Source organism: Calonectris borealis, chromosome 1, assembly GCF_964195595.1.
Source record: "Calonectris borealis chromosome 1, bCalBor7.hap1.2, whole genome shotgun sequence".
Lineage (NCBI taxonomy): Eukaryota > Metazoa > Chordata > Aves > Procellariiformes > Procellariidae > Calonectris > Calonectris borealis.
Window position 1 is genome coordinate 140,048,948 of NC_134312.1, and position 26,940 is coordinate 140,075,887.

The 26,940-nt window shown below is 37.0% G+C and overlaps 1 protein-coding gene across 9 annotated transcripts; it reads left to right on the forward strand.

Moving 5' to 3' along the window:
• Positions 1-668: 668 nt before the first annotated feature.
• Positions 669-24,957, forward strand: PNPLA4 (patatin like domain 4, phospholipase and triacylglycerol lipase). 9 transcript variants are annotated; one of them, XM_075133545.1, is made up of 9 exons: positions 669-746; positions 2,105-2,414; positions 3,177-3,303; positions 9,044-9,228; positions 13,219-13,313; positions 13,490-13,625; positions 16,298-16,363; positions 21,971-22,123; positions 24,102-24,957. In XM_075133545.1, the coding sequence occupies exons 2-9, from the start codon at positions 2,256-2,258 to the stop codon at positions 24,231-24,233; spliced, it is 1,053 nt and encodes a 350-aa protein (XP_074989646.1). In that variant the 5' UTR covers positions 669-746; positions 2,105-2,255; the 3' UTR covers positions 24,234-24,957. The 9 variants fall into 9 exon arrangements, with proteins under 9 accessions (XP_074989646.1, XP_074989656.1, XP_074989663.1 ...); XM_075133562.1 differs by having other exon boundaries at positions 673-834; XM_075133537.1 differs by having other exon boundaries at positions 675-834; positions 9,077-9,228.
• Positions 24,958-26,940: the final 1,983 nt, after the last annotated feature.

Below are 26,940 nucleotides of genomic sequence, written 5' to 3' on the forward strand. Positions count from 1 at the left end.
TTTCCCCAGCCGGTTTAGTTTTAACCCCAGTCAGACCCCTGGGAGAGTTCACACATCTACACTTTTATTACACAGGCATGCTTTGCTCTCCCTAGTTTTCTTCATCCACTGTTGGCTACAGGATCCCTCTCCTTGGAGGGAGATCTCCAATCTGTACGCTGTGTTGACTCTGGTACTCGCCTGCCAAAAGGGTGACCAGAATCACCTTATTAAAACATACACATACACATTAAAAAAAAAAAAAAAAAGGAAAGAAAAAAATACCAACTTTATTGCCGCCCTGGGGTCACCCCTTCAGCAACAGGATGCCCCTCCCTGCACACTGCCCGCCCGGTACAAGGGCGGTGCTCACAGGCTGCCGACACCCGCCCGCACGGCGCCTCCCGCTGGCCGCGACAGCTCGCGGGGTGGCGGCCTGAGAGGCACCCCGCGGGCCTTCTCCCTCGGGAGGCCGCAGGAAGAGGCCGCCCGCCCGGGCAGACACGCCGCCACACCCAACACCTGTCGGCCCGGTGGCGGCCCCTTGCGGGCCGCGCCCCTCTGAGGGGCCCCAGGGCGCAGCTTCTCCCGGCGCTCGGGACGCCACTGCGTCCCCAACGGCTGCCGGGCCGCCGCGCGCGACAAGCCGGCCCGGGCTGCGCACGCGCGCAGGGGCAGCGTCACGGGGGCGGGGCTGCTCCCCCACGGCGCCGCGGGCGCCCCGTCCCCCGTCCCGCCGCCGCGCACGGAGGCCGCCGCCGGGGGAGGTAGCGCGGCGGGGGAGCCCCGGCCGCCTCGCGAGCTGTGGCGCGAGGACAAGCCTCCCGCGGGCAGGGGGCGCGCGCCGCCGAGAGGGTGCGCGCCAGGGCGCGACGGTTGGGCGCGCGGGGGCCCGAGCTGTCCGAGCTGTCGGCGGGCTCCGCTGCTCCCTGGCGGAGTTGTCTCCGTGGCCGTTAAGGAGGGAGGTGGGGCCGTTCCGCCGCGGCCCGGGTCCCGCCTGGCAGCGAGCCGCCGCTGTGTCGCCCAGGCCGCGTTAGACCCCGGGGGGTGTGTGTGTGTGTCTAACCCCCCGGTTAGAGGGGGCGGAGGGAAATGGGGGAAGATGGGGTTTGTCTTGAGCTTAAAATAGGAAGGGATGTGGCCCGCTAAAACGTCGCCCTTCGGTCGCACGTTTACAAGTTTAAAAGACGTGGTGACTCTTCTTAATGCTGTGCTCGCTTCAGTTGTCACTTGACTTTCTGTATTTGTTACGTTTGTTACATTTAAAAATTTCGTCTCACAGTTTCAGCTCAGTTTTGCTTGCTTGTATCGGTTGTTTACTGAGCAAAGTGGAAGGAGGGAGAATCAAATTGCATTGCAGGCCTCGTCTCATGGCACACAAGATGAAGCAGAAAACCTGAAACTCACTTATTTGATTGGGGTTAAACTTGAAGTTGATAGTATATCTCCGAGACCTGCCTACGCAGACTCACACTGGGTTTGTTTGCACTGGTCGTCAGGGCAATAACCTGTTTTCATGTGAACAAGTGCATTTCCATATGTTACTCTTTATGGTCAAAGTCTTGCTAGGTGTAAACCAGACTTACGTTTGGTTTTTGTGTCACTCCTATGATATCCTTGTAGCATAGACGATTACAAGGCTTGCCTTGCACCAGCCAGCATGCTTGAGTTTTTCTTACTAGCATTTTGACATCAGCGCTTTGTTTTTGTGAACAGTTGGTTTGAAGTTGCTGGAATGCTCCTTGCACGTTTTTCAGCTGAGGTGGAAGGAACAGTGTATTCATGTTGTTAATTATGAGGGATAGTTTGTTTGCTTGTTCTTTGCGTTATTAACAATTTAAGTCTTTCCTGTTCCTGAAATGAACAATCGACTTTATGGTTGGTGGTGAACAACACAGTGCCAGATGGAGGCTGTTGAGACAGTAGCTACTGAAAAAAACTTCTGCCTAGAACTGTTTCATTGTCAAATGAATCAACTGTTAATGCATCTGTGTTTTAGTTTGTCATCCCTTGAAAGCTAAGCGTGAGGGGGTTGTGAAGAGGGCTTTGTTACAGTATCAGGGACTTGATGTGCAACTACTTTTCAACTACTCTTCCCCCCCCGCCCCTTCATGTTTTTAAACAGGTTTAGAAGAGAGAAAGTTTCTACTGTGTGCTTCTATGGTGTCCAAGCTCATCTGTTGATATACTTCCTTTGTAACTCCATGGTAAAACAGTTTCTGAGAGTATCTGTTTGATTACCACATCATCTGGATCCAGAGGTCACTTTTAAGAAAATGTGGACTGCTAAAAGTCTTTGTAGCGCTCAAATACTGTTGCTTCAGTTGAAAGAAGGCAGATTGTGTAGTTGCATGTTTCCAAAAACTCACCAGTTGTGGATTGGAATTCTAAACTATTGCACCATAAGAGTGCCATGTAACAGAGTTGAATTCCAGGTAAGTATTTTTGTGGTGCTCTAGGTTTAAGTGATATGCATCAATACAGTGATAATGTCATTTCTTTTAGAATCCACAGAGCTAAGCTTTTGATCTTGCAGCCTTATTTATGAATTGAAGATGCCTATCAAGGTAAAGGGGCAGGCAGCAAGAAGGTGCAGAAGAACCAGTGTTTCAGAATGAACTTCTTGTGTCTGATAGTTCTAAGCTGGGGAGAAACATTATTTTTTTTCAAATTATACTTCAGACAATACTGCATGATAACTGACAGGCTTATTAGTTAGAGTGACAGCTGTTTAGTGAAGAATAGGACCAGAGTTCTCTGGAAAACTTTTTACTAATGCAATATTGCACAAAAAAGGGCAAGAAAAATGTCAATTTTTATTGGGTTGGTAAGGGAGGATAAAAACGTAAGAGTTTGATTATAAAAAGAATATCTGTGGATATAAACAAAAATAGTGGGAAAGGACACAAAATTAAGGCTAATCGTGGACACTGGCAGTTCCAAATGGCAATTATTTTCTTTTTCTAGATGTCTAATTAAGTTGATCTTTAAAATATAAATTGCTGCATGTACTTTATAAATACTAGAACATTGTGGTTTCAACTAGTTTGGGGGGGTAAGCAATTGAGAAATTCATCTAGATGGTTCTACAACTATTTTAATTGACTTTATTAATCTATTTAAGGGTAACTAATGTTCATCTTATATTTTGCTGTTGTTTCTCTTTTAAATAGTGATATTTGTCTGTATGATTGTAGGTTTCCAAGGTAAATGATAAAAGATCGGTAGTAAATACAAGAATGGCTAGTAGTGAGGAGGGAGATAAAATAGCTGCTGGAAAAAGCCCCAGTGGAGTACGTGATGGAAGCCAACATTCATTAGAAGGTATTGAACCTTTTGCCACCCTCTTCTTAAGAAGTCAGCCTTCCCTGTCCTCTCTAGACATCTTGTGTTAATGATTAAGATGGTCTAAACTCTTAATTTGGAAGTTTTGTGTCATGTGATGTGTTTATTTTTTAATTTTAAGGGGATTATACACAATTTTTGTAGTTTGCAAAGACTCATGCAATTTTCTTAAGTGTCTTAATGGTTGATTGGATTGTGTATTGATTATTTTGTATTATTATTATTTTAATTTTTTTTTCTTCACCTTCATTAAACTCTTACAATGCTTATTCCGTGTGACTGGATAGATGCAAAACTTAGTCTACCCGTTCTCTTCCTCGCAACTGTGGTGACTCTTAAGTAAAGTGTAATCTATAGGATGGATTATTGTTTTGTGTGAGCCTATTTTTGACTGAGAGAATCAATTTCTTGAATATTCACTGAAGGCTACGAATGGTCTGTGATGTTTGTGAACTTTTTTTTCTGTTATAAACGTGAAAAAAGAGTTAAACATTCCTGTGTGAGTGGTGATTTCTGATTCAGGTAAATTAGTAGTTACAGTTATGACCTTTATTTTAGCAATGCTGCCTCGCTAAACAGTTCTTTTCATAATTTTGTTTGTTTTGTCATTCCGAGCTAATAACTAATCCTCAAATGTGCTGTTATGCATCATGTATTTTAGCTCCTGTGCTTCAGGGTGCTTGGTCATTCGCATTCTATGTATATTTAATTTTTGTTTATAGAGGTTTTTTAGTCAGTTGCTTTGGGCATTTTCAGCTTTTGTTTACAAACGGGGTGACAGGGAGGTAGTTATAACTGGGTAAGAGACTGAGGTTGTATACTGTTTATATAATTATATTGGTCAGGAAACAGCAGTATGAGAAACTGCTGTGCTATTTCTTGTGCATGACAATTAGGAAGACAGTATCTATCCTGAAAAAGCTATATTGTACTATATCATAATTCTGCTGCACAGGCCTGTCTCCCTACATACATTCTCTTGTAGGTTTGCATTACAAATGGATGAGATACTGCTGAGTAAACAGAAATGCCCGCCCTCCCCTCCCTCCAATATATTTTTAATCACCAGTGAATTCTTTTTTTTTTCTGCAGATGTGAGAATCTTTTAAATAGAACTCTTAGGTTTATATTTATTCCTGAATGCTCCTGCATTATCTGTAAAGTAATGAGATTGAACAGCTCCAGTGTCCCCTAGTTTCTTCTTGTACTTATCTTTTCTTATGCTTCTGTTTTTTCTTGTAGACAACAGAAGCATACCTATCCCCTTAGCCAGTTAAAATCTTTATATTTTGAAATTTGCTAATTGTGAAGATGACAACGTTTTTGAAAAGCAGTGGCAAAAGCATTTGCTATGTCCTATTTACGTCATATTTCTACAGTGTGTACGCTGTCCAACTGAAATGTACTTGTGCATCTTTTAAGGTTCATTGAAATCTTTTCTTAACACATGCCAATATGATAACTTTGAGTTAATAGATAGTATCTTTAACAGTCAGAACTTACATTAAACCCTCTAAGAATATTTGTTCTGAAGTCTTGTGGAACAGGTGTTTCATACCATTCCTAAGATAGCAAGATTTCTGCTGTTTGCTCAGGCAGCTGAAAAAATGGTCTATGCCCACATGTGACTGTGCTCCTATTGCTGGTACTCTATAAGAAATTGGCAGGCAGTAGTCATACTGTAGATTTAATTAAGTTTCTCTGTATGTCCTCTTGGGAGTTGTAATAACCTACTATTCTTTTTGGTCAAAAGAGCAGTGATCTACCAGATCATCAAAGCACAAGACATTATTGAATCATACTGTCTCTGAAATACACCATTCTAACTTGCAAAGCAAGTGTTGCCATGACATATTTGCAAGAATCAAAAGAAATGGGAAAGTTTATATTCTTATAAAAGTGAGTACCTTGGATTCCGATTTCTTGCTTTTCTGATTTTACAGGACATTCATCTAATGAATGCTTTCTTATCTTTTCCTCTTACTCAGAGACTCCTTTGCAAGGTGAAATGACATTGCTTGACTGCATCTGTCAAGCAGATAGTTCTTTACAGAACCATGATTCTTACCCATCTGCGTCATCTTTGTAGGTTAAGTGCTTTGTTACAGATTTGTTGTAAGAGGCCTTCAATTCAATGTACAGAACCTCCCCGCAGGTAGATGCATAGTGCTGAATGAAGATGTTAATGTTCTGGCTGATTATTTGCAATACTCTACCCATTTTAATATTCTGAACAAATGAAAGACGACCTAATTGTTTCACCCAGCAACAGGTACTAGCTATCACTTAGGAGCTAAACATTACATGATTTTTCAATTAGCAACTGGATAAAGCCCTGAGCAACCCGATTTGATCTGATAGCTGACCCTGTTTTGAGCAGAAGAAGGCTGGGCGAGAGACCTCCTGAATTATTCTACAATTCAATTATTATTTTTTCTCTCATTATTTCTCCACTTGTAGGGTTGTTACATGTATGTGCAAAACCCATTTCTCAGTCATGCATTTAGATGTAACCATTGAATCTGTCATTTGAACCTGAATGTCATCTGCCAATTAACGTTTGTACTGAAGTATTTTTAAATTTCATATATATGTGACAAATACATAATGTAGACCTGGGAACTGACCCTAATTAATAAAAACGTAGTGACTTGATAACACAGCCATGCTGTTGCTACTTTTGATTTTAGGTTCTCTTGGGGAATCTGTAAAACAGTGCTGTATTGCATGCCATACAAATCCAGTGGATCGTGTACTTCTGTTTTTTTTTTTTTTTAAAAAAAAAAAAAAAAGATTTATTTTTAACTGCTTTTTGGATTGCATTCATTTCTGGACGTGAAATTAGTCTACTCTTAACAAAGTGTGAGACTAGCAGCATTCTTTAACAGTATTCCTTTACTTAGTGTAAAGGAAATCGTAGTGTAAAGGAAATCGTAGTGTAAAGCAAATCGTAGTGTTCTTTTTTCTTTTTGAATGTTTTTCTCTCACTGAATGCTTTTGTCAGTCAAGAAACCGATGTGAATACTCATTCAATAATCTCTGTCTCTTGGGTAGGGGAATGAAGAAGGAGGAAGAGAAGTATGGGATCTAAGTGTTAAGAAATTAACTCTCATTGAAGACTGAATGCCATGTATCCAGACACTCAAGAGAACAGTGGTTACTCCCAATAACTGATAATTAGATAGGACTAAAGCACATGTAAGAAAATAAAACTTCCTCATGAAGCCTTGTAAGAGAAGGCATGGACATCTGACGTTAGTCAGTATATTTTCAGTAGGTTTTGATCTGAGATTTAAATAATGTCTTCAGTTCACATAACCTCCTTTTCTGTTCTTCTCACTTTAGAGAAAATGTACCAGCCAATTCTTTATACGCTGGAGTGTGATTGTCTTCTGCATTTGTAGTGATTTTTTTTTTCTTTTTCAAAAAATCCTTTAATCTAAAATTTCTTGCTGTAATTACGCTTTAGATACTCTTTTTAGTTTTCATCTTTTTTTGATTTGTGAACGTCTAAATATTTTCTGGCAGGGAGAGATATCTTTTAGAATGCTTTGTGGATGAGCCTCATGGAAGGTTTAGAAGATGTGTGTATATACACGTACATAAACATATATATGCTTGTTTTTATTTAAATAAGCTTATTATCTTACACTTGTGTTTCCTAGTTACATTTCATAGGTCCCTTAGATGTAATTCTTGGGATTTGTGAACTCTTACTTTGCTTGGTTTTTTTCTGACTAATCAACTACGTAAATGTGGTCCTTACTTCATATAATGTCTCACGTTAGTAGTGTCTTGAGCCTGAAATCTCTTTTGGACAAAAATGGGAGTTAATTATTCCATGCTTGCTTTTCTTTCTACTTAATAATGCAATTGCTTTAACCAACTTCACCATTTTGTCAGAGTGGCCTGTGATGCAAATGCATCTTTGCTCCTAATTTGTAGAAAGCATGGAAACAGCTGCAGCAGTTGGTTAAATTACCGAGAGTTTAACTAGCCTGAAAGCAAGCACATCGTGGTATCATACTTCAAATTCTATTTTAATTTTTTTCCACTCTGCTAAAAAAAAAAATCTTCAAAGTAGAATTGTTTGTTGTTTTCCAGTAAAATCTTGAGTAAACTTTTTTTTAATCTTCTATGCAGTACTGTGATTTTTCTTTAAATTAAAAGATCCTTTCTTTTTAAAAGTAGTAACATGATTTATCATTTGCTTCATTGCAAATGCCTTTCTCTCATATTGCCACAGCAAGACCCAACCTGAAATCCTTTCTATCAGTACAAATGTGTTAGATATAAGCTACAGGTATTCGTACTTACAAGTGGATATGCAAGTGTTTCCAGTGTAAAGGGGGTAAAGCCCAGTTGATAAACTACCTTATGATGGTGTAGTGTTTTAGCAGCATGACTGATGCACCAAACAGTATGCCCTGGCACTGACACGCACGCACTCTTTTTTCTTTTCTTTTCTTTTCTTTTTTTTTTTTTTTTTTTTTTAATAGGAAAATAGTAAACTTAGTTGGACCCATTTGTGGTCTGATTTTAATCATGTTATAGGTAGAGCAGCTGAGTTTAGCATGTCATCTTCTTTAGTGGTTTTGAAAGCTGTTTCTTACCCTCATCTTTCCTGCTCTTACCATTTCCGAGCTGAAGAGGCAATTTAAACCAAAACTGGTCCTGTACATGTTTGCGCCTCTTCATCAGAACTGACACCGCAGTGTCTGTTGATTTCCAAAAGAAACATCAGCTATCTCATTATGAACCTGAATATACTGATTTTTTTTTTTGTCCCATTCATATTGATGCATACCCAAATATACTAGGAGTTTATTTTTAATTCAATACTAAGATCATCTGTATAATATCTTGTATATCTGTACAATATAATCTGTGGAATAGCTTGCTCTCATAATTGCAGTTATTTGCAGAAACAGGAGAGCTAGTAAAATGGGCAGCTTTTTTTTTTTTTTTAATAAACTACCCCTGAGGATCTGAACTTATGCTTCCTGTTTTTTGTTAGATTTAAATTCTATCCTTGACACCTTCAGAGTGTGTGTGTGTGTTTTCATACATTTAGTGCTTTTTATTTTACTTTGGTGTTTTTTTTATTCCTTCTTATTTTAATAGTAGCAATGATATGTTGTATGTTTTTTCTTTTCTAAATAAGAAATTACTTTAAGAATTTGTCTATTAACGATTACTAATAATACTAATAAGCAAATCAGTTCCAAAGGTGAAGGAAAAAATTGCTTTCGTAGAGAATGATATTGGGTTCAAGGCTGTGTGTGTATAAGGGGAGCTTGATGACACAGTAGCCAGCAGTTTTATAATTAATTTGGTTTTTACTCTAGGTGGTTAACAGTGTTCGCTCTCCAACAGCATTCTTTTATCACTTTTGAGTAGCTACTTCTATTTTGTATTTCTTTGACAAATTAGATGAAAATGTGCAGTTACGTTGTATATAGATATATACATATATTTGTTGATTGAAAAGGGATTTATGCTAAGGAGTATTTTAGAGTTGTTTTCAATTTTGGAGATGCTAAACTAACTGCTACTTGTTTTATGTATTTGGTAATCAAAAGTTTTTACTGTTCTTAAATAAACTGCTTTTTGTTATACAGATATTATATATTATGTGTTCCGTGCCAAAAGAATAGGTGTATATTATAAGATCAAATTAACTGATCCTTTTTCTGACTGTGAAACTTTATTTCCACAGCAAAAATGAAACATATCAATCTGTCATTTGCAGCTTGTGGGTTTCTGGGTATTTACCACTTGGGGGCAGCAGCTGCTTTTTACAGGCATGGTAAGAAGTTACTGAAAGTTGTGAAAGCTTTTGCGGGAGCTTCTGCGGGATCACTGGCTGCCACTGTCTTATTAGCAGTACCAGAAAATATAGAGGTAAATTAATAAACTCGTAGGTATAGGACATGATAATTTTCAAAGGATATTTTTTTATATAATCATCTACTATTAATTTTTTTAAAATATTTTGGTTCTTGTTTTTCTACTTGCTTCTTATAAAGGAACAGGACTTGTGTATGTTTTCATTAACAAAATCTGTGACTCATGGGCAGAAATGTTTATGAATCAAGTATTTCTTTATGACAAAAGTCTGTCATATGAACTTTATATTTTAAGCTGTGTCAATATAAATTTCATGTGTCTGAATGTTGAGTTGTATGCAACCAGATATATACATATACCAAAATGTATATGCACTTAATCACTGTACATGACAAAGTTAATCATTGTTTTCTTGGCTAGAGGTAGGCTTTGTTAAGCAAATGCATAGCACCATCCTTTCATGCTTTTGTGAAAGGAGATGCAAATGGTAGATGGACTGTATCTTCATAAAGTCGAAGAACACCACACACTGGCGCAAATTTTTTCCTTGCTGTCTGTGTTCCATTAGACAGCGCAAGAAGTGGCTTGTGTACCTCCTTTAGTACTCAGTACAGTTCACAACTTCAGAGCAGTAGCCCCGCTGTATGCCAGGGGTGATTAATCCTCACAGCATTCTGTTCTGACATGCTGCATACATGTCTGTTCGGGTGTTTTTCTCTGGAGATGCCACCCTTTTCTCACCATGGATATGGTGTCATCTAGAGATGGCAAAGTTGTTCACTGACTACTCTTACAGGTTCTGTGGGAGAGCATTAGCCTGTCTTTGTTTTTCCCCTTAGGTTAAGGCTACTTTGCCCTCCTGAAGTGCCTGTAGTGCCTTAGTATATGTAGAGGACTAGGCCTTGCCAAAAAGTTAATATTTCTTTAATATTTTGAATTATAATAAACAACATTATTGTGGAGGAAAAAAAGGCTGTGTTAGATTTGTGTTCTAAGTACACTTAGGTTTCAGTCCAGTGAGTATCAGGTAACTTTCTCTGGGCCTTGCTTGTTACAACTTTCACTGCACTTGGTTCAAACAATAGTCCCAGCCAATACCACACTTCGCCACTGATCTTTCTGTTTGTTTGTTTTTTGTTTTTGCTGTGATATGAACTTAGCTTGCAGTTAGCTATACTTCTGTTGCTTTCAGCAGTAAGTTCTCCCCTGGCCTCTTTCCACCCCACTGCTCCCAGGTGCATTCTTTATATGATTTGGTATTAGGAAAGTTCCACTCTGTTGTGAAGAGAACCTTACTTGTATTCTGTTCAGGTGTTACTCCTTTTCTGTAGCCTCTGATTAGTAGCTCAGTTTCAAGTTTGCCTCGTATAATGCATACCTCTGACTTTAATTTCCTATATGGTGAGCACAGCAGCTAGCTTTTTCTTAGCCCAAGGAAATTTTTCTGCTTATTCTGTGTATGAGCATTTGTTCCCAGCCTGGTCCAACTTACAAGAATCTTTCTAAATAAAAATATTAGAAGAGTTTTCATTTTTTATGTTTGTGGAAACTAAGCCTATGTTACATTGAGTCTGATGGATTTTTCCTTGAAAATATGTCACTTTAATACAAACTAAAGAATGTTTCATGAACTTTTTAGTCTTTTTTTTTAATTACTTTTTAGTCATTCTGTTGTATTGTTTAAATGGAAAATTGAGAGCTGTTTTTTGGGGGGGAATAATTCTTCCTAGTTCTCAGGGAATTTAAATAAAGGCAGTGTTGTGTACTGAATAGAATTAACTTCAGGATAATTTTATTATTGCCTTTATTACATTTCTAACTTGAAATATTTTATATCCACAAATATAACTCTTACATCAGTTAATTATTTTTTTCTTTTGTTTTTTTTTCCTCTCCCCAGAGATGGCTATATTAGACAAGCTATAATTAGGACTTTCTCCATCTCCTAGTCTCAAAGCTCTAACACAACCTTTCCTTATCGTGGAGAGAACGTAACATTGAGGATTTCTTGTTTTGATTGTTGCTGTTCTAATATGACAGTTTGCAAATGTTTTTCAGTCGTATCTTGGATTTTTGTCACTGTTGAAAAGGCATGGGACTTGAGAATTCTAAAGAGGCATATAGAGTTATAGCTGAGTTCCTATTTATTTTAAAAGTACCTTGATCATGTTTGGTGTCAAGTTTGCTTAACTCAATACAAGTAGTTACAATTTCTAGAGATGTCCTCAGTCACTATTTAAAATTTAGATGTATTGCTTAAAGCTTCTAGCACTAAAATTATGAACAATTCGTAGCTGTAAGAAATTGTCCCTTTTGGCAGCAAGAATTGTATGGTCTGTTCTTAGTCCTTGTAATATGGAAAGTCGTTTTCTGTCATTCATCTAGGTTTGAATTCATCCAGCTCCCTATTACTCTTAGCTCCCTGTCACTTTATTAAAGCATCTTAGATATAAAGATAGTAGTGCTTCTATGTAGAGTTTGTGGGTTTCTTCTCTATTTAGGGAGAGAGGTGTCTGAATGTGACTCTTTCCAGCTGATTGACTACAGAAGAAGCCTAACTGCCTAATGTAGAATAAATTCAAGACTTGGTGCATATAACTAGTCTTATATATTTGAGTTAGCTTGGAACTGGCAGTGGCAAGTACCTCCTAGGGTAAAGGTGCAAATCTAACCTATGTGAAATGAATTAGCACAAATCTCTACAGTGATTGTTCCTTTAAGAGATATGGACCTCTTAATGAACTTTTTTGATACATTTGTTCGAAGGCCAAATAGAGAAAGTGGATGCAAGAACTGCATTTCTGTCTTTCACTTAGATGAGTGCTCTGTTGTACAAGTGATGTGAGGAAGTTAAACTGCTCCAACCAGCCTGCTCCTGATCTCATACTAATCCTCACCCCAACTCTTTCCTGTTTTTTCCTTCCATTAAATCCTGCACCATCCTCCTCAACAGGACACATTTGCTTCTATCTTTTCTTTTTTCTTTCCCTAGTCACATCAATCATTTATTTTGTTACTAGCAACATACTTGTTCTTCATGCAGGAAGCTAATAAGCCAGGAACCCCAAACTATCTTTAGACAGATATTTTATTCTATAAACATGTGATTATATAGTGAATATGGGTATAATATTTATTGAGTACCAATTTCAGAAAGTTGTGTAAGATTGGATTTAGTTTGTTCCCAAGTCCCTAAAATTGCTAGGGAAGTCTGCATGAAAGGATAAAAAAAGGAATACTGAATAGTGAGTCTTAAGCATTCAGAATCATAATTCCTTGTTTCAGAATATTTTTGCTAAAAAACAAATGCTACTTATTGCTTTACTCTCCTTTTGGAGTTCTTATGGCTCACTCTTCAGACTATTTTTCTGCAGTCATTAAGACTAGGCATTTCAGCTTGCTTAGAAGAGATTCTCTGTGCAGTGGAATCTGTTGCCTGGTTTTCTGCAGTTGTCTTTTCTTCCTTTGTCTTCCATCCTAGTATTCCATTCATTAAATACTTCCATAGCATTTTATTCATTAAATATGTGTATTTCTTAGTTGCATGGTTTTTGCATTAGTGAGAAGAAATTGTAATAATTTTTTTTAATGCTTATAGGTGTCTTAAGGTACTTATGTCTGGTTTTAGTATTGAAGTAGTCTTTAAAATAAAAGGTGGCTTTACAGTTGAAATGTAAATGATTGTTCTTGTAATGACATGGTTCAGAGGACTGATTATTTAGCAGTGGTAATACATAGCAAAATAGCCTTTAACTTTCCTTGATTCTTAAAGTGGTATTCTTGTGAGGTATTATTATTATTATTAATAATTTTTATTTTTTTTAATGAGGGATCTTGTTTTCTTACAAATTAGTTCTTATAAGAGGATCAACATTTTGTTATGCGTACCTTGTTACAAACTAAGCACATATGGGAAAATATTTTAGTCAGATCTTATAGCGCTCTCTTCATTAAAGCTTTAGCCACTAGTATGTTTTAGATACCACAGTTGAACATACTTCCCATAACTAAAACATCCTTAATGATGAATATTTTAATTTGCAGAAATGTAAACAGTTTGCCTATGGATTTGCAGAGGAAGTTAGAAAATTGGACTTCGGTGCTGTAACTCCTGGTTATGATTTTATGAAAACACTTAGGTACCTATCTTAATGCATCTATAAGATCATTTTTGTGTGAAGCTCTTTAAATAAAAATGGAGAGTGTGCATATTTTTCCTGTACTGTGGGGAGCTCAGCACTCTTTCACCCCTAACATATTTGCAAGGTTTTTAAATAATGATGTTGAATAATGTTTAGCATTTTCTTTACTCTAGGGAAGGCATAGAGTCTATTCTTCCTTCTGATGCTCATGAGCTAGCTGAGAACCGTCTCTATGTGTCAGTCACTAACACCAAAAATGGGGAAAATCACTTGGTTTCAAGTTTTGCCTCCAGGGAGGACCTCATTAAGGTAATGAAGTTGGATATTGCTGCTTTAAATAAAAATGCTTGAGTTTCTTCAAGGTTTAGGAGTATGTTGTTAGCCGTGCAATAAATCACTGTTTTACTCAAGTAATCACTTATGCTATCAGTGATGCTACAACCATAACACAAACAATGGAAGCAGAATTTGATTCTGCAGTTTCACAAATTTTGCTAAAATTTGTTTTTATGTGTGTAGTAGGTATGGTGGTGTTGGGTTGATGATTGGACTCGATGATCTTAGCGGTCTTTTCCAACCTTAATGATGCTATGATTCTATGATTCTATGATTCTATTCTTTTGTTCCATATGCTAGCAGTGGAATGGGTTGGAATAATAGTAATAAAATTCCAAATAATTGGTCATTGGAATACATTCATATTGTCTGTTCTTTCAGTGTATCTTGTAATACATGTTTTTGTGCATGCCTTCAGCTATGCATGTGTCATTTATACAACAGTCTGAATGTTGGTGGCTGCCCCAGTAGCATGGAGGATAGAGCTTGTTAGGTTATATAATCGTATTATGCCTTTCCTAGACATGATCTACTATATCCAAGGCATGGATAAACTGCTGGGCAAACAGTTTTATAACAGTAGGACTTCTGTACCCTCTGCTAGAAATCTTTCAACTTCCATATGCAATTGGTTTCAATGGTTAACAAGCCTTACGGTTCCAAAGTTTTTCGTAATGGCTAAACTCAATATATGTTGCTACAATTTTCAGCTTTTATTTTCTTTTACTATTCCCAGCGGATGTGGAAAGGCAGTTAATAATCTCCCACTTTTGAAATAGTCTTTACATATGTGAAGACAATCATCACGTACCGGTGTTCCTAGACTTGCAGTTCTTAAACTGGAGGTGCGGGGGAAGAGAGGTGTGATTTGTGTGTTTGTGAGGGAGCAGGGCACAGAATAATGTTTTATTTAGTTTGGAAAGGTGAGAGCAGTGAATAGGAGTCCATACTGGTCTGATAGTGGTAGGGAAATACTGAAAGTGTTCTTCAAACTTGTCCTTCCTCACTCACTCTTGAGATCTAACTGACTTTATAAGGAAGGCCAACTGCTTTCTTCAGTCTTCTTGAAAAGAATTCACACTTTGTAGGGGTCACCTGGTTTTGACTCTTTTCCTTCACTAAACCTTTTGTCCCAGTTTCTCTTAGTTTAAAAGGGCCAAAGTTACTGAGATGGATTTGAAGGAGAGAGGATAAAGAGAGTTGGGCAGGGGATGAAGCTGATGTTGGGAACCCTGTGGATGTCACTTTTGAAAATCTGGAGAGGAATGGTCTCAAGGGGGACCTTATCTTACGCTTTTGTGAGGGAAAGGCCTGTCTTGTAGAGAAATAGCTACAATTTCACATTTGGAAAATAAGAAGAGAAAGCCTTTTTATCTGAGCTCAGACAAAGCTCTGTTGCTTTAGATCACTGGGAAGAGAAATAAGCAAGAAAAGAGTTCTCGAAGTGAAAGTTTAAGACTCTATATAGAATCTTAATTAAAGCTTGTTAGGGGAGGAGAGGTGTTTAATACTGAAAGTAGCTTAATTTGTTGTAAAAATAAATGCAATTCCACCAAAAAAAGCTCAGGCATTTTCTTCCATAATCTCCATGGATTGTGGGTTTTTTTTGCACCTGATCGTCTTTCACATGGTATATACTCCAGTCTGTAACCTGCTTCTGTTCCTCAGATTTGTCTGTCATGCTGCTATGCAAGCACATGCATGCATATTCTCCACATGTAGCTATATGAAAATTTCTGACATATTTCACTTCATCCACACATCTACCCCTTCTCTTTGAAATGCTGTATACTAGTATATATATTAGTGTGTATATATATATGGGTGGATACATAGGTATAGAGGTAAGCACACTCACTCTTCTTTAAATGAGTCTTTAGTGTGTGTGTATATATATGGGTGGATACATAGGTATAGAGATACGCATACACACTCATAGATATTACTATGAGTGGATAGAAAGGTGTGTGTGTGCCCATCTGCACATGACAGAAGAGATGTCCTGGTCTAAAAAAAAAAAAAAAATTGAGAACTGCTGTAGACAGCAATGTAGGCTTACAATGGGACACGTAGTAATTTGTTAATACTTGAATGTATTAAATGCAAAGTATCCATACCGATAAAGATATACATATGTGAATTTTCAGGCTGTTTATAGTATTCTGGAAATTTTGAATTTTTAGAAAATCTAATTTATTAGAAGAGTAAACACTATATTAATATGCTAGCAGAATGATGGGGTCAGCTTCTTCTTTGACAATACTCTATATGGCATTTTTTTCAGCATATGCATATTCAGTTTCTGCAAAATCATAGATTTACTTCATATTGTGTAAGACCAAGTTCATACTCTTTTGAATCACATTAATCAATGAGTTAATTTGTGATATTTTGTTTTGAGGGTTGTTACTGTCAAGTCATAAAAAACCCAAACCCTACTGAATAGCTTTAATTACATTTTATCATACCACAAAAACAAGACATTTTGAGATGACAGTGGTTTTATGAAAAACTAATGTATTAACTGGTTACTGCTGTATTATTTAATACAGATAAATATGTATGAAAATACATATTGGTTCAGAATTACTTTGTTGCCTTTTCTTCACTTTTGTTCTCTATTCTTTCTTCTTTCTTTTCTCTAGGTCCTGCTAGCAAGTAGTTTTGTACCAGTATACGCAGGAATTAAGCCAGTGGAATATAAAGGAGAGGTAATTTTTCATTAAATTTAACTACCAATTTTTTTTTTTGGGGTAAAAGTGTTCTTCATTTATGATGTAATTATTTGATCTTGGGGGAAGGGTAGGTGGGAATTGCAGTACTATATTTTGTAGAATACTTACTGTTTCTGTTGATACTGTAGATTAACATCATGAAAAATTACATGTTTGTTCATGTGTTGTTTCAAAAATTGTGGGTGCTGAGACTGAGATGATCTCTGTAGCATGAAGCTGTTTCCTAAAGATAATGTCTAATGCTTACCATGAGAAGAAGCTTCTCGTAGTAACGATGCTTCTCACTACAAGCTATGTTACCAACTCTAAAATGTTTTTTGCCATTTAAAGGACCACATTCTGCTTTTCTGTTTAATAGAAGGAATGATAAGGGAGGTCTTGGCAGCTTGGACGCTGCTGGACTACGTGTGTGTATCTACATGTGTGTTGTAATTCTGTACAGAACATGAGAACATTCTTACCAGGCACTTTCAAATCTCTTACCTCTGGACAAACATTAAAGAATAAACTTTTTTTTTTTCCCCTATAGCACACAGCTATGAAGTTTTCAGAGGTGTACACTACTATAAGAAAACCTTTTCACAGTTGCCTGTACTTGGTTTAGCTTCAAGAACTTTTTTGTCTTTCTTACATAAATATATTAAGATTTTAAGAATAATTCTCTCTGTTTAGTCTGTTTGTAACTACTAGAAACATGAAAATAATCATTTTTTCTTTCTGAGAAATACTACATGATAATCTTTCCTTTATTTCCTCATACGCATCCAAATGATGCCTTTAGAACATCTGTAATCCTCGCAGCCACCCTGCCAAACAAAACCCACAAAACCAGATGCATTTGTCCCTAGCAAGAGGGTGTTGGAGTTCATTATGTCAGAAAGCTTGTCAGCTTTAGAATTATGTATACAGCAATACATACCAGCTAAAATGAAGGATTTAAATCAGTATTGCCTGACTGCTTAAATGAAGCACTGTTAAATGAAGACTGCTTGCAGCTTCCCAGGGTCTGGAAATTTTGTTGATTGAAGTCTTTATATGTTGCTTGTGCAGTTCAAGGGTCATACATGGATGGTTTATGTTCATTCTGCCATTAGTTAAAGGGAAGGAAGTATCTTTGTTAAATTTCTTGTGTTCTTTCAATTAAGAAATTGAAAAGTGGCTCAGTTTTGTCCAAAACTTATTTAAAACCCATTTTACTAGATGAACACTGCTGTTATGATTTGCCTGGGTATTGTAGTATTTATTGAAACACCTCTTCTTAGTAGACAGTTCTTGTTCCTGCCCAACTTTGAAATCAGTGGATGCTTTATGGAGACTGGTTCTTCTGTTACTTGAAAGCTTGTTGTCATTCCCAAAGCTTCTTACTACTCTCCTTAAGTGAGATTCAGAAAAGGCAGTTTCTGAGAAGAAGGTTGCTTTCGTTATTGTTATTTGTTGGAATGATTAGTTCTGCATGTCTGCACAGACTTTTCTCATACTGTGTAAACCAGTGCATTTGTAGTTTGGGGAATTGTTTGGTTGGTTGTTTTTTTTTTTGAGAAAACTGTTGCCCGTAGATGAATGTGACTTGCATTCTTTAGTCCAAAATACTTAGAGCAGGGTGAGAGCAAAGACCGCAGGATTTCTATTGCAATAGTATTTCCATGGCTTGGCATAGTGGGTAATGAGGATATGCAGGTGGGTAATAGGGGCCCTAAAGCATGCGGTGTAGAGCCAGATACGTGGCATGTAACCACATGATCCAGACATGGTAAGCACTGAAGTCAGTAAGATGGATTGGATATTGATTTGGCTCTGCAAGGCCACCTATCATACTAGCATCATATTCCAAGTTTCCTGAAAGCTTTAATGTAACATACCAAAGTTCTGTCTGTCTGCATTTACACTAGTTTCAGGGAGTAAATTCCTTAGGCCATATGGTCCATGGCAGTATGGAATTGAGTTTACTCCCTGCTAGCTGCTCTAGTCTACTGGCCTTATCTGTGCTTCAGAACAGTTGATCTGGATCTTCTCTGGGCTACATACATCACCTGCGTACATATCACTAGGTCATCTGGCAGTGTTTTTGAAATGTGTTCCAGTATGTTATCTGAGGTACATGCTGCATGATATGGAAGGGAATGTGGTGCAGTTTTGCTGGAATAGTATCAGAAAATAGCTAAACCTGTTGCTAGCCTGTCCATACTGCCTACAGAGAGCAAACCCCAGGGTAAACTCTTCCCAGCATTGCACTTTAGTTTTCTTTTTAGGAAGAATGCTTTCTGGGAAGCCTTTGGCTCACACTGGAATTAGCTAGCATACCTGTAGTAGGCATGCTTGGAGGCTAGACTTTTGGGGTGAATAAGCTAAATTGCATGGTAGCATAGACATAACATCAGTCTGTTTATAGTATGTTTTCTCCTGGTTTGATAAGCCTAAAAATAATCTGAAGGAAAAGGGAGTGTAAAATAACATCTGAGAATTTATAGTCTGTTAATGGCCTCACCTAGCTTTTTACCTGGGTTGGGTATTTAAGGTGCTGTTGGACTAGGCTTCCAGTAACAGCAGAGCAAACTTGCTCCATGTCAAATTATCTTTCTTTGAGTTGGTTTGGTGTCCTCTGAATCTCTGGTAAGGTTAATCTTCACGACAGCTAAAGATCCACAGATGATTGAGTTGACTGTATCTGATGATGTGGCTGTAGTTTGTGTCACTGTAGTTCTTACAGAACAGCTTTGTAAAAACCATCTACTGGTAAATAGGTAGATTCTGTTAGGTCCAGCCGACATCTCTAATTTCATTGTCTGGTTTGGTTTTCATTGCACATTATTTCATAACTTTCTCTGTCTTTTCACTGTACTTAAAAAAAAAAAAAAAAAAAAGAAACTAATTCAGAAGTTACCAGGAATTTGCTTCATTAGCTCAGAAGCATTTTTCAAGAATTGGTTAATGGAATTAAAAGAATCTGGGACATTATATCTCTTTATTTGCAGCATATAAATGTTTTATTTTAACTATGTAACATGAGGGACTGTGGAGCCAAAATATTTTTGACTGAGAAGCAGTTTCTCCCAAATGTTTGAAAGAAACTAAAATGACAGAGGGCATGTCAACCAGGAATAATAGAATCTACAAAAGATAGTGCTTAATAAAAAGTATTGCCCTTGCCTTAGTGAATATTTTGATTTTCGACTAAATATTGAAGTTACATAAGAAGAGAAGGGAAAAAACCTAGATAATCAGAATTTTTAAAAGTGGGAGAACTTTTAAATGGTAAGAGTACTAACCCAGACTTGTGAAAGACATTTATTAATGTCGTCTGTTATGGTGTCTTTGACTTGGCTTGGACAAGGACTCCACTGTTCTTTTCACTGTAGGAATTGCAACAAAAAGCCACTTAGTACTCCAAGGAACATTGCATATAAATCAATAATAAATGGCTATTTATAGACACACACAAAAAAGCCTTGGTATTAGAAATGTTAAGGTATGTTGCAGCTTTACTCACAGTTATCGCAACAATGGTGTAATGGAGTATGAAAGATAACTTTAAATGGTTTTGGTATTTTTTTGCCTCCTTTTCTAAGGCAAAACAATCTCAATCCTAATTGAAAAATATGATTTTTGTGGAAAGTGAAGGAATTCAATGGTAAAGCATGTTATGAAATAATAGGGTAAAAAGGTCCATGGAGACTATTGAATGTGAATATTTGTAGCTTATATTGTAAGCTCAGGAGTGTAAAGAAGTGTGTAATGGCAAATTTCACCTGAGAAAGTGAAGAAGAGGGCAGGGTGGAGGGACAAAGCAACCTCCCTCCCCCTGCCCTGCCCTCCCCCCCAATAATGCTTGCTATATATCCATGTGTAAAAGAGTAAATCCATGTCTTGCCAGATACGGGAGTTGACAGTGGAAGGAGGGGCAAGTGACAACAAGGTCTTTTGGTTACATGAACTCAAATGTGGCACTGGGAGAAATCTTATACCTGTAGAATTAAAAGGAGGTTTGCTTTAAGCGAGAGTAAAAGACACAGCTGAGAGGGATCTGTACAACCAAATGACGGACCTCAGAGAATCTCAGGGGCTTCTGAAGAGCAAACACCATAACCTGAGATAATGCTTCCTGTATAGCAGTCACTGCACTGAAAGCTGTCTTGCCAACAGTTTGAAGACAAGTTTAATTTGGATATCATAAACAGCTTCCCAATAGGGAGATTTTTTTTGACTAAATTCCTGTGGCATTTTCAGTAATTTTGTGGGAAAACTTGCATTATTTTGTTTCATGTATAGTATCACCTACAGCAGAAAAGCATTCTTCTGCCTGATTGGTGCTAAAGAGTACTAGTACAATTTGCCATTTGTTTGTAGTGTTCTGCGTTAATGAAACTTGAGGCTGATATCCTGGAGTATTTAGTTTATCTTTGGGGAGGTCAAACTCTTAAGAAACACTGAGGTGAATCTTATAATATTATTTCTTACAGCATTTTAACTTGACTAGCATAAGGTGTCTGCAGTAGTCTACATCTTACATAGTTAATGCATGTTTCCTTTATAATTAGTGGAGAAGAAGAGAAGAAAGCACTTTTTCAGCACAATTCAAATCAGATGTAAATGCTTACTTTATGATATGGTGGACCATGTGCTAGAAGTGTTTTCTTTCCCTTGATGATAGGGAAGTGTAGAATGACTAATTTGGCTATAGATGTATAAACTTCAGTGAGATGCATCTGATCACCAGACCTTATGTATGATGTCAGTGAACCCATCTAGCCAGTAGAGTGATGTCGAGTTTTGAGTTATGCATGTAAGCGCAGAAAGAAATACAAATGTATAAAATATATTGGAAAGAGCTGAAAGGAGAAATCAGAAGCAGCAAAATGAGAAGCAGCAAAACAGCTGTTCCTGCTTATACTGGGTTGGAATTTGGCTATGGTCTCTGTGAAGATCAGGCTTGCGCCCCTCAACTGCCTGCAAGGAGTTCATTGGTTGCTTTTGTTTTTTCTTCCTCGTTCTTTCCTATACTCAAATCCTATAGCAGACTTGATGTCTGCTCCCTCTTATGTGCCATAGTCGTTCAGCTCCTTCCCACCTTTACCCTCCGCTTTCTAGCTATTGCTGTCTTGTGTTGTATATGTAAGAAGACAAGAGGCTCTGGAAGAAGAAGTCATACTTGGCTTAGCTTGTGCAGTCAGTTTACCTGCAGATTGTCCAGCTCTTAGTTTGAATCAGAGTAATGTTTTAAAGGAGTATGCTTTATCTGATATGGTTCACATGTAATATTAACAATCTTTTTGTGCATGTGTTGAGGAAAATTCTGTATGGGGCATTTTGTTATTAACTAACAAGCTGTATCAGTAGCGTGATAAATATATTACACACATATTTACACATCATGTCAAATGCTCATTGATTAAACACTGTGTGTGTACACTGTCAGTTCCTTGATTTTTATGCCTCGTACTCAAGCTTGTTCATAGTATTCTGAGAAAGAAACTTCTAAGTTTTCTTAAGGGTGGGGTGGAGGAGGCAGGGATAGGAAGGATGAAGTATTCGGTTATGAACATACTGTACTAAGGTTACTTTGAAAATATTTTTATTGTCCAATAGAAGTGGGTTGATGGTGGCCTTACCAATGGCCTTCCTATCTTGCCTGTTGGAAGAACTGTGACGGTTTCTCCTTTCAGCGGTCGATTAGATATCTGTCCACAAGATAAAGGACGTGTGGATCTTTATGTTAAATTTGCAAAACAAGATATAATGGTGAGTTGCTTGTTTATTAAATAACTGCAGAAGAAGAAAAGGTAGTTGAGCAGTTAAGGTTATGCTTATTTTTAAGTGTTTATTTTCTGTGTATATATCAACTTAAGTAAAGTTTTGGCACTTTCTGTTTTGCATATGGAGTGTAAACTTTTTCTTAAACACAAGGGAAGGAAAATGTAGAATAAATTTTGTCAGAAAGGTTGAAAAGCATTGATCTAGTACAAAATTGAGCAAATTATCACAGGCTATTGAATGTAAATAATCTAGGCTTGCTTTAAGTATCAGCTGTCTTTGGCTAGGCAGAGTGTTTATAGAAAAGAAAAAAAAAAAAAAAAGACAACTGCTGTAGGATAACCTCAGGAGAGGGAAACTCCAGAACGTCCCTTCATACTTGCTGAAATTAGCGCTCTAACTGAATTTAAAATACAAGTTTGTCATACGTTTGAAATGGTATACAATGACTTGTCACCTCATTGCTCAGGAGAGCTCGTGTTAAGATTTTGAACATTTGTAATCACAACATTTTTCCAGAAGTTATTTTGTTAGATGTTACAGAAGCATTTCTGTATATTGAAATATAGGCTAAGACTGATTTTTATGGTCTCCTTTTCATCGTTGACATTTCTGTCTTTGCAAGCTTTGTCTCACAGACTTTAACCACAGTATTGCTTCCTTTGACATGATGAAAGAAAATATCGAATAGCCGTTGACCTAGCTGTCAACAAAACTCCATTAGAAAGAAAAAATAAATATTAGCAATAATTGGTACTTTTTTTTTTAAGTTTCTTTTAGACAGTTCTTAATATGTTTTCTTAATTTGAGTAATGTAATCCTAAATTGGACCAATTTCTGAGTCTTTATAAGAGAGATTTTAAGCATGATAGTACTTGGTAAATGATCATAAAGCATGAGATTATTGATTTCATAGATACAGAAAATATATGCAATTGCTTACTGTATATTTCTTGATTGTGATTTGTATCAAGTATCTAGTGCATCTAGAGAAGGAAAAATGAGCTGATGAATAGATTAGTTTAGAGATAGAAGATTAATTGCAGAGTTGCATTTCTTCTAGGATCCTGCAAGTGCAGACTTGTACAGAATCTCAAGCAACATTTTAAACTATTCCATTTGAATCACCCTTATCTTTTAGAGCTGTAAAAATGTGAACTAAGAGTAATTTTTTTCAGAAATACTGTAATCTGCATAAAATGAAGAGTTGTATAACTTCATTTATCTGGATTGGAATGTGAACAGTTTTCTGTCTCTTTGAACCTCCTCCATTTATTAGTCTCAATTTGAATAATTGCTTACTTCAAATAATGATGTTTTTGATATTGTTTTTCAAAATTGTGTATAATAAAGTATGTGGCTAAAGTATTAAATTAATCATGTAAATGAAGTGTTCAGAACTTTATTAAATCTAATTACATTTTTAATTTTGTTGTAAACAATTTAATAATGTCTTTATTCAAAAATAGAGTTCTGAAATCTTTTTACACCATCGAAGTGACCACTTGAGATGCTGAGTAGTTCTTAATTTGTTGGTAATACAAGCTACATTGATACTTATATGTTAAACATTGCCTGGAAATGTTCCCAAGAATGTGGTTGTTTGCACTAGTAAGCTGTCAAAATATTTCCTTGCACAAGTTTAGCACATGCCAGCTACCACTCTGCCAGACAGTTCTGGGAATGTTTCCGAAGTTCAGAAATTTGGGCAGTTTTACAGGCAGACAGTCTGTCTTGGAGGCTGTGAGTTTCATAGTGTCTATGCAGACCATTTCTGCCGGTTTGTCTTGGCGCTCAGCAGTGTACTGTACCTGGACACAGTTAATTTACTAGTGTAGACATAGCCATGCTGGACTTTTGTTTTTACATATGCTACATGAAACAGATGACAGAACAGATAGCAACACAGTCAAGACTAGATAAGTTGCTTTAATAAACTAATTTATAGCTTCTCGCTCTGTTGCAGCTGTCTCTGGCCAACCTAGTAAGACTTAATCAAGCTTTGTTCCCACCAAACCAGGAGAAAATGGAATCATTGTACCAAAATGGATATGATGATGCCGTACGTTTTTTACTGAAAGAAAACTGGTATGAATAGATGGTACGTAGAAAATTAACAAAACCTGATGGCTGTCTGTCAAAACACAGCTAAGGGCATCCTACAGAATCTAAGGGATTGCTGTCCCAATTCCAGTTTATGGAAATAAAAATCCCAATGGAATTGCCTCTGCTTCTGCCGAGAAAGTATCAGTTGCACTCTGAAGACCTCTATAAACATGCCAGAATGGGAATTGTACTTGCCTGGTAGTTACCTTGTTTTGAGGAGGTTCAAGCTTAGATCCACTTTGCTTCAGCTGAGGACTCGAGTGTGGGATTTGTAAAAAAACTCGTACTGTCATAATTGCAGAAATTTGGAAAAGTTTTTTCAATATTATTTGAGAGACAAATCAAGATTGTACCATGAAAAATTACAATCTGTATTGTTCACTTAATGTAATAGTTGTGCATGCTAATTGGATGCTTGCAATATTGCTGGTCTAATACATATCCTTGCAGTGTTCTAAAGGATTTGAACACTTAGCACTAGCCACAAGAAATAAAATATTTGCACTTTTTTACTCTGATACATGTATTCTTTAACATTAAAAGTTCTTGCCTTTTTCAGTGAATGTGGTCTTTACAAATTTGAAATCCTAGTTGAAATTTGTAACAGAAGTGTGATGTTTGAACCTAAAAATATCTTATAAAGAAGGATGTAAGAAATTGTTATATTTATTATGTTTTCTTCCTCTGATAAAATTGAATAAATATATTTTCTTGAAGCTTTTGTCAAGAGCTCATTTATAAATTTCTTGGGATACTATAACAACCTGATTGTCTGCAAAAAGCCAGTCTGTTGGAGAGAAGTTGAAGTAAGTCAGCAGGTAATGAACTCAGACTCACGTATCTTGTTCTTTTACCATTCACCTTGCATTGACTACCTTAAGTGCAAGTTCGGGATTTTCAGTCTTAATGCCTAAATCCTAAAATCCACATCTGTTTATTTAAAAGCAAACAGTGTTTGGTTTTTTTAATTGTGTTTTTTAAGTTGATTTCTTAATACTTAAAAAAAAAAAAATTATTTTGAGATTGAATCAAACATATATGAAATTATAGAATTCCCCAAAAAAGCCGGAAAATCTGGGGAGGTGAGAAATAAAATTAAAAAAAAAATCTGCTATAGCTATTTGAAAGCCTCTTCAGCACATAGCCACCAGATTGATATTCATATGTAGATTGCATCAGATTAAGATTCATGTGGCAGGGACTGAATTCTTTTATTACTGTTTTTGATAATGAAAGAAATGGGGGGAAAAAAAAAAAAGCTGATGTAAAGTACCTCACTTTCATTTTGGAACAGCAACTCTTTCTAAATGCATGAGGTTCTGTATACAGTGAAAACAGGATAGCTTGCAAGATTTCCAGATCTGTAGGACAGCATTTTTGCATGTAAAACTGAAATAAGTTACCTTTGTGCCACCAAGGCACCTGTGCCTGGCTCACTTGTATACTCATTTATACAGAGGATAACTTTCAGCATGAACAGAAGTAGTAGATAATGGTATTAAGGAATTCTCTTCTTTCACACTGATCTGCCATGGCCTAAGTCTCTGATTCAATGGTAACACCTGTTTTGGCACTCTAGTGGAAACTGGAAACGAATCTTTTTCACTTAGCGTTCTGGGGGCTTAGAACTATTCACAAGCTTTGAGAAACAGCGTACATCTAATTGGTTACCTTTCTGAGCAATAATGGTGTCATGTATATTTAGCGAGCCTGTACAAAGCTTGTTTATTTGGATGCAGCTGCAGATGCCCAGCTGGCCAACAGGGTGTTCCATACCATATGACGTAATGCTCAGTATATAAATAAGAGGCGCGGTCCAGGAAGTAGGGATTGCTACTTGGTTATCGGTCAGCAGTTGGTGAGCAATTGCATTGTGCATCACTCACTTTGTATATTCTATTGTTACTATTATTGTTATTATTTCTTTTTCTGTTCTATTAAACTGTCTTTATGTCAATCCAGGAATTTTACTTTTTTCCCCGATTCTCCCCCTCATCCCACTGCGGGGAAGCAGGGGGAGTGAGCGAGCGGCTGTGTGGTGTTTATATGCCTGCCGGGTTAAACCACAACATGTATAGACTATAGTCTTATTGGGCAATTACACTTGTACATTTTTATTGGTTAAATATTTTCTATTTAAAAGAAACAGTGAGAAATCTAACAAGATCAGAGCCTCTTAGACCACCTTTTCTATTAACAGTAGTCATATTCTTTGAGGAGTGAATATTAGCCTTTCTGAATGGAGGAAGTTCAGGGTTTTCTTACCACTTTGCAAGTTCTTCAGTTTGGTATGGATCTTTCCTGGCTAACTATCTGACTAATAGCTGGAATTTTCTGTTAGAATGACATAAATCAGTTCTGCTGAAAAAGGATCCTAGCCACCTTGTTTACGTCTGTCACAAAAGCCTAAGGTAGCAGGGAGTCCTCTTTCAAGAAGTCCTAAATAAATGGAATTGAAAATCAGTTAGCGATCTCTCTTGTCAAAACAAACCACAATGAAATGTATTAATTTGTAATTTTAAGATTACTTCTTAAGTAGATTATGTTGTTCTGTTCTGTTAGGGATGTTTTAGGTGTAGTCCTTGTGTAGCTGAAAGCAGAACCTGAACTTGTCAGAATTTCGTCTTCTGATGGACTTGCTACAAAAATCGGCTGCATAACTGTTTTTAAAAAATACGTTGTTAATGTCTTAAAAGGCT